General features: G+C 43.0%; 1 protein-coding gene and 1 long non-coding RNA gene across 2 annotated transcripts in view; one reads left to right on the top strand and one right to left on the bottom strand.

Annotated features, from left to right (window-relative positions):
- peli1b (pellino E3 ubiquitin protein ligase 1b) overlaps window positions 1-14,542 on the top strand; it is a 41,826-nt gene extending 27,284 nt beyond the window's left edge. The window contains exons 3-7 of the mRNA XM_071479854.1: window positions 3,247-3,376; window positions 4,094-4,195; window positions 5,114-5,311; window positions 5,764-5,952; window positions 10,013-14,542. Coding sequence (XP_071335955.1) covers window positions 3,247-3,376; window positions 4,094-4,195; window positions 5,114-5,311; window positions 5,764-5,952; window positions 10,013-10,591 — 1,198 coding nt within the window. The 3' untranslated portion in view covers window positions 10,592-14,542. The remainder of the gene's footprint in view (window positions 1-3,246; window positions 3,377-4,093; window positions 4,196-5,113; window positions 5,312-5,763; window positions 5,953-10,012) is intronic.
- Window positions 8,167-10,019, bottom strand: LOC139622513 (uncharacterized). Its single transcript, XR_011691294.1, has 3 exons — window positions 9,847-10,019; window positions 9,210-9,750; window positions 8,167-8,300 (listed from the first exon to the last, which is right to left on the bottom strand). It is a non-coding gene; the product is annotated as an uncharacterized lncRNA (long non-coding RNA).
- Window positions 14,543-15,427: the final 885 nt, after the last annotated feature.

Raw genomic sequence — 15,427 nt, 5'->3', positions numbered from 1 at the left:
TTGCTTTGCCTCTTTGCATACAACCATAGCCAGCTGCTGATTAGTGGAATAACAGGAATGTGTGTCATGTGAACCAGGTGCTCACAGATGTGTGTGTGTATCCTTGTACAAATCCATCTGGGACCCAAAAACATTGCTGTATAATGCTGCTAGCAGGGTACATTTACATCATAGCGTTTATAAAATCCAGATAAATCCCCAAACTCTCAGCTCACTATTAATTATTAGAAACGACGACACAACAAAAATACATTCTGCCTGATCACATCCTGACTGTCCTGAACCGACCACATGATTTATGGTCTGTGGAGCGTGAAGCGCTGCCACTGCTAAGATAGTGTAAACTACTCAGGGTGCAGCCTGATGTGTCACCAGGTAAAGACTCCAACCTGTTCACAGGTTTCACTGTGGATCAGCCTGTTAATCAGACTCAATTTCATTCTCACTTAAATTGCTGCAAAAAAAGTAAAAAAAGTCAGTTATAACAATACTTCTATCTTTGCTAGTAACAATCATTTGCTTTTTCCAATAAAAATGTTTTCAGTGTGCAGTAATCGAAAGACAAACAAACAAACACCATAGTACCATTCAGTCCTGGGTCCTCATGCTTCTTATGGTTGGTTTTAGTTTGCTAGGTGATGGTTGGTGTGCAGAGGAAAATTAGGGTAAACTATTTGCAAGCGTTTTCACGATTGTGCTAACTGAACGGCTGAGCTGCAGTAAACTCCACACATCTGGAGCTCGCAGCAGACTGTAACGAGTGCTTTGATTTAACCGTGGCTCCTGTGTGACCAAAAACAGACTCGCACATGCAAGTACTAATGGAGAATCCCATCAACACGTAGCACAGTGTTGTATCTGACCTCTTCACTAACCCCAATCCAACATTACCATGTTTGAAGCCCTGTGATGCTAATGGCCTAATCCGGAGGAATGCTGCAGCCTCTCTGGGGACGGTCTGTTTAGAGGCAGAGTGGACATCCATGTGGCTTTTTAAACAACTGACAGTGACATCACTGGACACACTGCAGTCCCTCCAAATCCTCCTCTGTCTGTCCAGATGCTGTACGTCTGCCGTTCTGTCTTAGCATAGCAATTGCAGATCCACTGGCTTGTTTTTGTAAATGTATTTTTTAGTGTGTGTGGGTTGAAGACTCACATATACCATGAACTTCATATGCAGCCTCTCATATTTAACAGTGCAGCAGAATATCATCATTTCTAAAACAGCATATGTTGTGCATTTTTAAGGATACTGTGAATTTGTAGTTTGGACATTTTAACATCTGTTTTGTCATTGAACTTTTTAACATGTATGTTTCTCAGCGCACAGAGAGTGACTCAACCATAGGTAGTAATTACCCACATAACCTTTCTTTATGTTTTTATAGGTTTGCTCTATAAGTGGTAGCTTGTTGCTGCACACTGAGCCTTAGTTTACTAGTGTTCACTCACACTCACTCACACACACACACACGGTTGTTGCTAATTGTGGAAATTGAAGAATACACTATGTGTCTGTGCACTCAGACTAACTTTTTCCTAACTGTGGTCCTTCCTGCCTCAGTGTATGAAAAACCTGTCCACACATAAACACACATAAACACACACTAACTTGTTGCGAACCCTTGGTCGCCCTGCCATTGTTTTCCAGAATATCTGGATACATGTATGTACACGCACACATTACTGCTACCCATGGGAACTTAGGTTTGAACTGCCAGCGAGACTTTGAGCTTTCTCCAGCAGACTGCCCTGCCCTCTCTCCGGTTATGGGCTAAACTTCACCATGGTTACGCTCTTGCCATGGTTACTCTTCCCAAACGTTGCTGCGGCTGTGTTCTCTCACCATGGTTACTCATAAACCCTCCCAGCGTTGTTTGATCCCAGCAGATCTGCTCTCCGAGAGAAACATTTAGCTGCAGGCTGGGCGTCCTCTCAACCTGTCTGTGCCGTCTTTACTGGACTCAGTGAAGTAGGTGGGTTCATTTCAAGAGTCTGATTGGTCAAAGACACGTTCCAACCGGGCTCAGCTCCTATGCACTATGGATAGTTCTGCTATTGAATCACATAGTTTCCTTGTGTTTTTTTTTTTTTCCTGTTTTTGATTTCTACTTAAAAGAAAACATTTCAGAAAAGAACAAGAAACTAAATATAGATGATTACAGCTGGAATTACTGGATTTTAAAAAAAATAGCTAATTAAATTACAAACAAAAGGCTGTAGGAAGCCGTTACCACAGCTGACTGTAGTTTCAGTGAAGTCAGAGGAGTCTATAGGTTTTGTGGCTTCTGGGTGTCATAACAGTGTTAAAGGTAGCGAGTGGTGTTTATGTATGTGGTAATGTTTATAAAGCTGTGGTGCAGCGTGCAGGAATATCCCCTCACAGTGCTGACGGCTTATCTAAAACACATGTGCACAGTAAAGAATGAAATCATGTAACTTCTATATATTCACAGACTCACCAACTGAGCCCAAAACCAAAAGTACAGATACAGTGTTGACATCATTGTGCACGTTCTTTCTCCATGCATTTTTTTCTTTAATTTAATTTGTAAACTTATCCACTAATTCTGCTTTTTAAATCACTTAATATTGTTTATCATATTGTTGTCAAAGAGTTGAATGAAATATGTAGATTTGTAGAAATGATGTCCCTTTTTCTTCCATGTGACTGGTATCTAAGCACCACTAAGCTTGATATACTGAAAGGTAGATGGAGATGATGTTTTCTGAGTGTTTTCTTACTTTAGGATATTAAGCAACACACGCACACACACACACACACACACCCACACACACACACACACACACACACACACACAGACACAACAGTCCTGGTGTTGTTGGGAGGGGAGTCACAGAGACTCCATTCTGTCGGAGGGCACGCCTCTGTTTATTCTCCTTTCCTCAGTCATGTATCAGGCTAAATGAGTCTCTGTGTGTTTATTTTCTCAGACCTTCTGGGGTTATGTTTGGAAGCCTTTGTTGTTTATGGGGACATGATTTGCTTTTGTAAAAAAGCATGTATGAAAAGTATAGGCTGTTATTTGTGTGTGTGTGTGTATGAAAACTGTCATTGAAAGAGTGCACTAAAATGCCTCAAGCGTTTTCCACAATGACTGTTTTTCCAGTGTATTATACAGCTGCTCAGACAATAATGCCCTATTGTTTATTGTTGTTTGTATGTATGTGTGTGTCTGTGTGTGTTTGTGTGCATGTGTGTGTATGTGTATGTATGTGTAGGTACAATGGCTCTCTGCCCAACGGGGACCGAGGTCGACGTAAAAGCCGCTTTGCACTCTGTAAGAGACCGAAGGCAAACGGGGTGAAACCCAGCACAGTTCACGTCGCCTGCTCTCCACAGGCAGCCAAGGTGAAACACACACACACACACACACACACACACAGACACACACACACACACACACCCTTAGTCATCCCAAGGATTATTCCAATTGTAAAAGATATTTGAACGGTGGTTTTTCACAGTATTTATCTGGAACACAGAAATAAATATGAACGGATCAGTGGAAAGTAACTCAGCGTTTTTTTCTTTCCTGGGAAACACATGTTCATGTGTTTCCATCAGCAGTTACAAGGTCGTCCAGAAATCCTCCAAAATCAGTTAAATGAACAGGGGATTGTAAGGGTGTGTGTGTGTGTGTGTGTGAGGGGACCTTTGCTTTTTCTGGTTTAACATCTGCACTTAATGGATTCTCTGAGGACACACACACTTTTGCACTCTCACGCACTCACGCACACACCAGGCTTTTAGCTGCAGTAATTTAAAGAGTCTGGAGGAGTGATTGTCCTTCTCTGTCCTGTGGGTGGTCCTGGTCCAGCTTGTGACTACATAACTGAACTCCTCACCCGCCCCACCCTTCCTCTGTGCGTCTGTTGTTCTCTGTCCGGATCACCGAGATGTCAGAGGTGTTTTTGTGATGAAGCATGTTCAGGTTCAGTCCTCGTGGACATTTGAAGTGAAGAGTTTGAATTTTAGAGCTTCTAAAGTTCTTTCCTTTCGTCCTTTTCTCCCTCTCTTTCTCCCCCCCCTTCATCTGTCCCTCCTTTATTCTTTCTGTCTCAACAGGCCATAAGCAACAAAGACCAGCACAGCATCTCATACACTCTGTCTCGAGCCCAGACGGTGGTGGTGGAGTACACCCATGACAGCAATACAGACATGTTCCAGGTAACAAGCCTCAGCTTTTATCACCGCGACTAGATTTTTACAACCAATTTCCAGTCTTTGTTTTTTTCCACTTCACTGCGGCACTCACCCACACCTGCGTAAATAGGGGTTAGTAACAGAACTGGACTACTGAAGGTTTTCAAACTGCACACAGACCAGTGTTAGACTTTGAAAGCTCCTGGGTTAGAGTGATTCAGTTTTTATTGTTAGTCATTATTTATTTATGATATTCATATCGGTGTCAATACACAGTACATAGCAGCTAAATGATTTTATTTAACTCAAATATAAGAATCTGTTAATCTTCATGACAGTATCTTGCAAAATAATTTGGTCGCCTGTTACTTCACTGATGAATTTGGTCTTAATCTGTACAGAGTGAAAACATAAATATACAAAAACTATTAAAGATGAAGTTCAGAGTTCATTCTTCACCTTGGAAACAGCAGTTATGAAAATAATCTCTCCACCAGGTCTATTCAAGCTGTTTCTGAGCTTTCATCATATCATGTAAGTCGTCATGGAGATGGAGAAGTTTTTTTTTTTTCTCAGCACTTTAAGAAGCTGAGATTCAGTCGTGACCTTGGAAACAGCAGCAAGTTGGGAAAGCATGTGAACAACTGAAAACTTGTCTCCAAGGTCGTCTACGACATGTAGTTTCAAAAAGTTGACAGTTTCTGACCTGTTGAACCTGATAATATTCCTTCAGATTCCCTCTCCATGTTGCTCTATGTGTTTTTGTCATTAACCATGAGTTCTGTATTGTACATATTCAGATTTAGCTTTTGTTTCTTTGTTTCTGTTGTTATTCACCACACAGAAAGATTTATCGTTTTCTCACAGCTGGAATGAGTTTGTAATTAGTCTCGATATCTTATCTGGAACTTGTTAGAACGCATCTTCATCTCTCTCCACCAGATTGGTCGATCGACAGAGAGTCCCATAGACTTTGTGGTGACGGACACGGTGGCGGGCAGCCAGAGTAACGCAGACACCCAGTCGGTTCAGAGCACCATCTCCCGCTTCGCCTGCCGCATCATGTGCCAGCGCACGCCGCCTTACACCGCACGCATCTATGCCGCAGGCTTTGATTCCTCCAAGAACATCTTCCTAGGGGTGAGCTGTGTTTCGTCTGATGCCTGAGACACGTGGGGGCAAGTGTGAGAGAGTGAAAGGCGCAAAGATGAAAGAATAAAGCATCACAAAGATGTGTAAAAAAAAAAAAAAAGAAAAAGAAAAAGACTGAGGAAATACAAGATGAAAGAAGAGTCACGGAGCTTGTGTGATATGAAAAACTGATGCTCACTATAAAAAAAGAGGAGCTGACTCCTGATAATTTACTTTAAAGCTGCATCTTGTTATATGGACGTTGTTGCATCAACATGGCGCTGCCAAATTTTCCATTGCTCCCTTTTCCCTCTTATGCTGCACTTTACACCCTGTTGAGTTCAGATGTTTTAGGTTGAGTGTACAGACAGTGTTTTACACACATTAGCTTCAGGACGACAGAATGAAAGTTTGAATGGTCCCATCCTGCTCACATCCGCCCATGTCTTTGTTTTCTTCAGGAGAAAGCTGCTAAGTGGAAGACGCCTGACAGTCAAATGGACGGGTTGACCACAAACGGCGTGCTGGTGATGCACCCTCGAAACGGCTTCACCCAGGACTCCAAACCGGGCGTCTGGAGGGAGATCTCGGTCTGCGGCAACGTCTTCACCCTGCGAGAAACACGCTCGGCTCAGCAGCGAGGAAAGATGGTGAGAGAAGATTCCCACATCCAGCAGTTACAGAGCAACACTGTCGTTTATTTGTAGGTGTGTTTGTTGCCACCTGATGAATGTAAGCTGTGTATCCATCACCTGCTGAGGGAAATATCCGGCTTTTTAGCAGCTAAATTTTCCACTGTGTTTACCAGCTGGTCTCCAAATGTGTGTGTCTGCTGTTTGCTGCTGAGCAAGCATCAATATCAGTATCAGACTGGTGAGAGTCGTGGGCCAGACAGCTCAACAGTGAGCTGAAACTATAGAGCCCCATAAAGCTGAGGGGGGCTGCAGAGCTGGGTGATGATCTCTGTGGGTTCATCTCTGTGACATATATTCACATTGTTTTTGAAAATGTTGATTACAGCTGGTTTAAAACGAGCAAAGCAAACTGGCTGTGAGTCAAAGAGTTCAGACGCCTGATAGAAGCAGCTTCTCTTTTTATCTTTTTCATTATTTCTTTCTCATCCGTTCCTTCATGGTCACACTCTCGTACCAACAGTGAGAGGGCGGTCACAGCGTAGCAGCACATAGAGGTTATCGGGATGCCAGCTCCATGGAAACGGGTCCGGCTGTCAAAGCTGTGTGTAACAGGACCTTGTAAGAGGATCCTCCAGCTGATGTCAGAGTCTCTCAGCCAATCATAGCACTCTGGCCACCTGTGGCATTTGTCTGATTGGATTTAAGTTGTTATTGATGTGTTTAATTAGGTCTTTTTCTTTTTTTTTCTCTTCTCTATCTTCACCTCCCACGCCACACACATCATCAACCACAAGCTCACAGTCAGCATGTCGGCGGTTCTAACATTAACCTGTCTCTTTATCTGGCGTCCCACGTTTTCTAGTCTCACCAGCGCAGCACAAATTAACTGCTCTCTTATCTCCACCGGGCCTTTACCATCCTGGAAGTTAACCACGTGTGCATTATCTACCACTATAGAAAGCACCTATATCATTATGTACGGTGATAGAACTTGATGAGGTTTAATTGTCAGGCTCAAAGTGCAGAGGACTGAAGAACATTAGTGAAGCCTGATGTCGTTCTGGCTGATGGTGATGCTGTTACAGAGGTTTTTAGGTTTATTTTGGATTATGTTAGTTTATTGTCGGCAGTATTGGTGTGTGCAGAAAGTAGAATCAAATTGTCACTAAAACTTACACTTACACTTAAAGTCCAACTGAAATTATTGATTTTGCTATTGATATGTCTGATACAGTAACTGCTTTGTAAATCTGTGTCCTCCTTTGAGAAAAAAATCTGAAATAAAAATGGAATTTATATAATCTAGGGGCGGCCCCAGTTTTGATGAATTCATGGGAATACTGTTAGGAAGGCGGTGTACTTTCCAGCTGTGTGGAGGAGAGAGAGGAGCCATTCTTGTCATTCTTGACTCAGCTATTTCTGTAATTTTGCATGTGAACACTGACAATGTCTTCAAAGAGGGAATGTCTGAAAATGTGCACCATCATCACGTCACTGCCCCCAAACCTCCACCCTGCTTCTGAGTGTGACCTTTCAGGATCAGGTATAAACACTTGATTCCCAAACATCTTTTCAAGAATAAACCAGTTGTGAAAGGTGCCAGTATACAGCGTCTGAACTGCCTGTCTGATGGGTGGACAGCTTCGAAAACGCTTTGCCCCCGAACCTTTCCGATGCCGGATTAGACGTTTCTGTGTCCTACTGTTTGTGTTACTTCCCCAAACCAGTGACCAACATTTACACACACTTCATGCCCTGATCTGTCAGCTGTGCAGCAGTGAGGAAGCTGCTGTGTTTGAACTGTCATTTCTCACACAAACATCTGTGGCACTTTGAATGTGAACTGAAGCTCAGTTTAACACTGTCTGAAAATATTCAGCATTTTCCCCATTTTTAAACCATATAATTTATTTATTATTCAGAATAATATGATGTTATATCTTTTCATGTATACAGTAAAACCTCTTTCAGCCCACCCCTCCACCCCCCCACCCTCAAAACCTTTTCCAGAACACAGCTCTCTAAATGAGACAACTGCCCTGTGTTAGTGAAGGTTAACATCTGAAGGACTTTCTGATTGAATGGGAGGAAAACAGTCGTCTCAGCAGGTTTAACAAAAAGCTCTCAGGGCTGATTTGTGCTGTACCTGAGTGCTGCTGGATGATTTTCAGCTTGTTTGTCCTGAGATTATTAAAAAAAACAATATCCATCATTAGAAAAATGTGAAACCTACTGTTTATGTAATATAAAGCTGTAAACCAGTGATGTGTTGTAGCTGTTGTGACGTCCAGATGAATCACGTGCAGGTTTCAGTTTTTGGACGGACTCACTCAGCTTTGCCAGCGGGGCAGCTGCTCGCCCTTCTGCAGTTTGACACAAGGTTGAAGCCGGCGTAATTAGGAATATCTTACAGTGCAGTACAAGCACACACACACACACACACACACACACACACACACACACACACACACAGATTTTTATGGAGCCTGCTGTGGGTATCAGGAAATGTAAGAGTATAGTGTCTTAGCTCCTGCTGTGTTTAATAAAAGCTTTTATGCTGATAAATGATCCTCTGTGGTGTAATTAAATTATAACTGTGTGTTGACCCTGAGCTGTGAGATCATTAAATTTGAGTGTGGTTATTTATTGATCAGGTGAACAGTTTTTCATATGCTCAACTAGTATTTCAGCGCAGCCTCGTGACCTAAAAGTCACTGATTTGAAATCAGCTGTGAGAATCTGGGCAGAAGAAAAACAACAACAGTTTCCTGTGAGTGAGACTCGGAGCTCAGACCCGTTCCAGCTGAGCAGCTCGCTGGCCAGCAGCAGAGAGACTGTGGCTTTTCTGGGCAGATGTGGATGTGTATTATTTTATCAATGTGACATAAAGAGCACACATGCACTCAGCAAACCTTCCCCGGGTCACATGAAGGTTAAAAAGCGTCACCGGCCAGTAGCGGCGTCATTCTGCTGCTGCCACAGAAATGTGTTTGCCCCGAGACTCACAGTGACCTCAACGCCAGCGTTAACGTGAGTGATCTCACAAAAACCCCGGAGCTGCCTCCCCCCTCATCTGTGCATCACTCTTTTTTCATAGGTTATTTCTCTTCTTCTTCCCTGTTGTTCTGTGGTTATTCAAACCCGGGACTTCCCTCTGTGTCTTATCTGACCCAAGTCAAAGTGAGAGCTTCCTCAAGACTGTAGTTTAATAAATTTTCCAGCGGCTCTCTGCCCCCCCCCCCCCCATACAGCCCAGCTTCTCCTTTGAATACCTTTTTGTCATCTTGCCTCCAGCTGTTAGTCCCCTGCATCCTCCCTTCTTCTCTCTGCTGCCTGACAGGGCTTGCTGGAGTTACGCTGCCACCCACTGTGCTCAGATGAGTACTGCAGACCTCAGTTTGCAGCAGTGCAGAAAAAACCAAAAGAAATTAAAAGAAATTAAAAATCACTCAATCGATTAATGTCAATTAATCATTTTGGTGGTTTAAGCAAGCATTTTATTTCTCCTTCTCTCAGTTTTATGTCATTAAACTAAATATATCTTGGTTCTGGACATTGATATCTCAAAACAAGACATTTAAAGGACTCTGAACATTTAAAGGGTATTTTTCATTCATTTGTGAAATAGAAATAAATACCTTGGACAATGATGAAAATAATGGAAATAATATTTGGTTGCAACCATAATATTGTCGTCTTACACAACTATGTTAATGCTAATATGCAAGTTCCCATTTGTGGAGTTGAGGATTCAGAGTCATGTCTTCAGTGAACTGCACTTCATGTTTCATGATGTTTTTTAGATGCAGTGACCTAAAAAAAACCAGGACAAGAAAAATTAAATGCACCATTTAATAACCTGAGGTGGTGGAGGTCCCTGGTGGGTGAGAGGAGAGTCAGAGATCTTACACCATCATGTGGAGGAAGTGAAAACATAATGGAGCAGATGGATGGAGAGGCAGTCTGGACCCGTGGGTGTTTCTGGCGCTGGCTTGTTATGATGTTCAGGTATCTGAGCTGCTGAGCTGCTGTATTTCATCCTCCTGTCCTGATGTTGGCCTGATGTGTGTTCCAGGTGGAGACCGAGACTCAGGAGCTCGTGGACGGCTCCCTCATCGACCTGTGCGGCGCGACGCTGCTGTGGCGCACCGCCGAGGGCCTGTCGCGCACGCCCACCCTCAAACACCTGGAGGCGCTGCGGCAGGAGATCAACGCGGCCCGCCCGCAGTGTCCCGTGGGCTTCAACACGCTGGCCTTCCCGTCCATGCGTCGCAAGGACACGCCGGACGAGAAGCAGCCGTGGGTGTACCTCCAGTGCGGCCACGTGCACGGCTACCACAACTGGGGCAACCACCGCGAGGAGCGGGAGGGCCGGGAGGGCCGGCACCGGGAGTGTCCCATGTGCCGAGCCAGAGGGCCCTACGTGCCGCTGTGGCTGGGCTGCGAGGCGGGGTTTTACGTGGACGCCGCCCCGCCCACTCACGCCTTCAGCCCCTGCGGCCACGTTTGCTCCGAGAAGACGGCGGCCTTCTGGAGCCAGATCCCGCTGCCGCACGGCACGCACACCTTCCACGCAGCCTGCCCCTTCTGCGCGCAGCAGCTGGCCGGAGAGCAGGGCTACGTCAGACTCATCTTCCAGGGGCCCCTGGACTAGCGGGGGCCCCTGGACTAGCGGGGGGGGCTGACCCTGCTCTGAAACCAGGGACCCGCCCTGATATGTTCTCTTTCCTCTACAGTTAAAATAGAAACTTTTCCTGGACTTTTTGTCTCTCTCATTTTTAAGTGACCTTTGTATTGCTTTTTCATGAACGACAACAAAGATTTCTATATTTTCATGTGAAACCAGAGACACAAAAACCAAACCAAGAACACTGCTGGGTAAACTTTTTGCGTTTGTTTCTCGGAAAGAACTTTTAACAACAGTATTTATCTAAATTACTAACATACCGTAGTGCAAACGTACGGTTTTTATTCATGTTTATTGTTGCAATATACATCTGTGTACATCTCTTAGAGCTAATTTAAACAAAGATGATTATTTATGGCCCCGGAACCATCACTTCACTCTTTATCTGTCAGATATGCCTAATTTCAATACTATTTAGCATTTTAATTTGAAAATACAGTACATTGTTAATCAGATATAAAGTTCTAGGTGTGTTCTGAGGGTCTCATTCTGCGTCTTTCTCCCATGTTCACCTCTCAGATCTGTTTGTCGTATTTATACACCCCGTCCTCTGGTGTGCTCTCACTCTGTGTGTTAACCCCTCAGTTATACTTCTCTCCCGTTAGGCATCACCACGGCCTTCTCACATTCAGAGCAATAGATTTGGAATGGAAACCTCCTAAAGCATTATGGGAAACTGAGTCTTCTAAGCGTCTTAGCAAACACTCAGACAGCTTGAATGACTGCTCCCTCCCTTTAAAGTCCGAGTGACACGTTTCTGTTGGTGAGTGATATTTTTCTTTCTGATCACAGGTTAGCCATGAGCCTGCAGCTATGTAGCTAATGTCACACACACACACACACACAGACACACACACTATAACCAGACCTGGTCAGATACTTTTTATTATATTAAAAGTGGAAAGGAACTTGCTCATAGAGACTGATGGTACAAAGATAAGAATACAGATGTTATTAAAATGATAAGAAGTACTGCAGCAGACCAGTGTGGACAGTCTGGTTTATTCTGCTTCTCTGCTGTGATGTCTGGGGCTTACCTGCACTGTTGCTGCAACAATAATGATCATTATTTTGCCAGACACAGTGTTAGTCAGTATTAATCTCAGTTATTTATGCTCAAATATCAGCATCTTACAACAACATCCTGACTGTTTTGAAAATGAAGTAAAATGCTGACTCTCCCCAGTATTGTAAATAATGCTCCATGTGAGTAACAATGACATGTTTTATCTTGAAAAGCTTAGATTCACTGCAGCATTTTGGACATGGTTTGATGCAAAAGAGGAGCTGAGACAATTTTAAATCAACCTGAGCTGTCTCAGTGCAGGAAGCCCCGTCCATCTCACACCTCAAGCCAGCAACTAAACACACTCCAGAAAAAGACAACTGTAGCTGTTTGACTCAGGTTTGATGCACGCAAACACATGCACAGCTTCAGCTTTCAAAACTCTGTGGTTGTGTGAGCGTACTTTTCAGGGCTGCGTATTAATTTGTGCTTTCCAAATAATGTATTGCAGTGGGCCCCATGGAGGATTTCAGGGGTAACAAGTTCCACAGTGTGCGTATAAAATATCAGGACCGCCTGTTCTTTAAGAAAAACCACGATGACAATGTTATGTTTATATATATACACATACAGTATATATATATATATATATATATATATATATATATATATATTCAATAACTGTCAAAAGGGCTTAATACTTGTTTTTTTGTTGTTTTTTTTTTACATGAAAATCACCACTGGCGACTTCACCAGCTGTAATGACACAGTGCTGCTAAAAGATAAATCTGGTTCAGGTGAACTATGAATACTAAAAATGAAAAATTCAGTTTCATTACAACAAATTCTGTGAGGTGGCAAAACAACAAAAAGAAAGTCCATCTATCAAAAGTCAACTTCTTAGTAAACTTGGCTGATTTACGATAGAACAGTGACCAGTTTAGGCCACTAAAGGTCTGAATGATTTATCATTTTTGTATTTCCCATTGGAGGCAAGATGACAATTTAAATTGTGGTTTGAAAGATTTGTTTTTTATCACAGCAGCTGCAGTTCATGATCCCCGTCTCCACCCCGAGGCCAGCAGGGCGCACAAAGCTATGTTTGTAATTACACCATGAATAATTATGAAAGATTTCACCAATTATAATGAAATTTACTCAGCAGTAATTTTTTAGGGGATCTAAATCAAAAGCAACTGCAACATGACTTTATCTTGCTCTACTTATGTGCTAACAATATCAATTTGTGATAATGTTTTATATATATACGACAAAGAATTTCATTTACAGAAAACAAATGAATTGAATTTTAATCGCAGTATTGGTCAGAAAAAATTAGATATTTTCCTCAAATTGTTGAGCTCTCCTTCAAAATTCACGTCTACAGAAAACAGACAAGTAAAGTCATGAAACTGGGATTTATATCACAAGACAACACACGATGAAATATATATAACTTTTTATGATCAGTGTGTCTTTGCCTTACAAATGCACTGCTCCCGGTGGTGATGAATCCCCTCCAGTGCTCCACATTGTGTCATGATCACAATGAAGTCCCAACCTCAGACCAACACTTACAACCCTCCAATTCTAACAAGACTCCTGAGCGCACTCACACACAAAATGTAAACATGACAACTTGGGGGTTAGTAGAGGCCACCCACTACCCTGCATCTCACCACATCCTGGACCGGCCTGCCCACTGGGCACAGACCAGACCGACAGCAACCCTCCATCAAACCCCCAGTAACAGAACAAACAAACCAGCCCCCAATGTGAGTATGTTACTGGGACTAGGTCGTTCAAACCATAATCCTTGTGCTGTGAAGCTTGTTACTGAAATGACCCAAACAAACGGGGCAAACTTCATCTGCTGAGGAGGATCATGTGATGTAATTGAAAGCTTGAGAACAGCTACTAAATGGACCTTATGGTTAGACTGCTACTGTTTTAAAGCCCAGAATGACTCCATGCACATTAAAACACTGAACAAAAAAAACCTTAAACATGAAAGTAGTCAAACGATCACCTGAGGCTGAGCGTGGAGACGACGATCCTGATATTTTGTAGAAAGCACAAGTTCTCCCTGACTCTTGCTGCGCACACACAACACATCCTGCAAGGTCGCTGTTAGTTCATCCAGAAGGAGACACACACTCGAACTGTAGACACTTTACAACACTGAAGCAGCTTTACTGGTCAGTCGCTTCCAAACTCTCCACAACACCTCCCTGACTGTACACAGAGATTCTGCAGGTATCCTTAGTGTGTGTGTGTATGTGTGTGTGAAGTGTGTGCGTGCATGTGATTGTAATTTATGTGTTAACGATGAGTGTATGTGTGCAGTCTTCAGTTTGTGTGTGCTCATGTGTCCACACAGTAGTTCTCCACATAGATAATTTTCATCAGTATCCCCCAGAGCTGCAACACACTAACTCACCTCAGGGAGAAAAACAGTGACCTGTGTCTCACACACACACACACACACACACACACACACACGTGCACACACACGTGCACACAGCTAAAATCTTCTGAGGATACCTCATAAGTTAAAAAGTCTATTCTGGATTTGAAGTTTTGTTTTCCCTCTCCTTCACCCAGTCTTGTTAGGGTTTTCTTTCATGGCCTCTCTGTGGATAAAGTGTGTGTGTAAGGGCTTCATTCTCTGTGTCTGTGTACTGTTATCTCAGCCTTGTTTCTACACACACACACACACACACACACACACACACACACACACACACACACACACACACTCACTCTCATCATCGGTCTGTCCCACGTCCCCTCACTTGCTCTTCTTCTTCTCTTGTCTGGTGTCTCCTCGTGCTTATTAAGGCAAAAGCAAAGAATGTTTCCAGCAAACACTTTTTTTTGTAACAACTTTAAACAATAAAGTGTAAAAGTGACACATTTCACTGTGTGCCGGGTTTTATTGGAGTGACCAATATGTGAAATTACAAAAACAATCAAAATCTGTTTGTTTGGTGGCTTAGAAATCAGAGAGATGGATATTTATGTTATTTATTTATTCATGTTCTGTTTGACCCTGAAGCTCACCTGAGTTTCCAGTTCCGGCCCAGCTGATCAGATCCAGCCAGCTCTCAGGTAAATGTGGGCGTGGCGAATGAAACAGGTGGAGCACAGGTGAAGCAGCTACAGCTAACAACAGTTTGAGTCTGTTTTTAAAAACGTCTTCTCCCACCTTATCAAACATTTCTCACCATAAAAGAGTCCATGTTAGGTAATGTTAAACCATTACGGTCCTGTGGTTTAGGGGAACATGGTGTTTGCTGGTTAGCATTAGCCTAACGTTAGCTGGCGCTTTTTAGCAGCACACACAGCCACATTACAATAGTTAGTGTAGTTAAGCATTTACAACATTAGGCCAATGAAGACGGTGAGATAAAGACACTGATTCATATAAAAACTTGCTATAAACGATGATGTGCTACTATTAGCTAGCTAACAGCGTATTGCTAAACTTAGCTTCCGTCTCCTCCACAGGCTGATTACAGTTGTAACGGTTGAATATAGGATTTTTTTTGTTCCCTTAGCAGTTTCCCTCCAAAACCGACCATCAGATGTTTTAAATGTGCTTAGTTTCCGGCATATAAATTGAACTGAACTTTGAATTTAGTGGTCCGATTCAGTTTGTAAACTTGTTGGATCGGTTTGCTTCCGGAAAGCGAAAAATTCAAGCGACCCAAACGCATCACGACGAACCACGTCAGAACAAGCTCTCTGCTTATTGGTCAGATTGTCTGGCGGGAGCAGGAAGTAAACACAAGAGG

This window comes from Trachinotus anak, unplaced genomic scaffold (genome assembly GCF_046630095.1).
Source record: "Trachinotus anak isolate AG129_WGS33_773 ecotype Australia unplaced genomic scaffold, CSIRO_AGI_Tana_v1 ptg000007l, whole genome shotgun sequence".
Taxonomy (NCBI): Eukaryota; Metazoa; Chordata; class Actinopteri; order Carangiformes; family Carangidae; genus Trachinotus; species Trachinotus anak.
The sequence above is the reverse complement of the archived record's forward strand: the minus strand, read 5'-3'. Positions and strand labels throughout refer to the sequence as shown.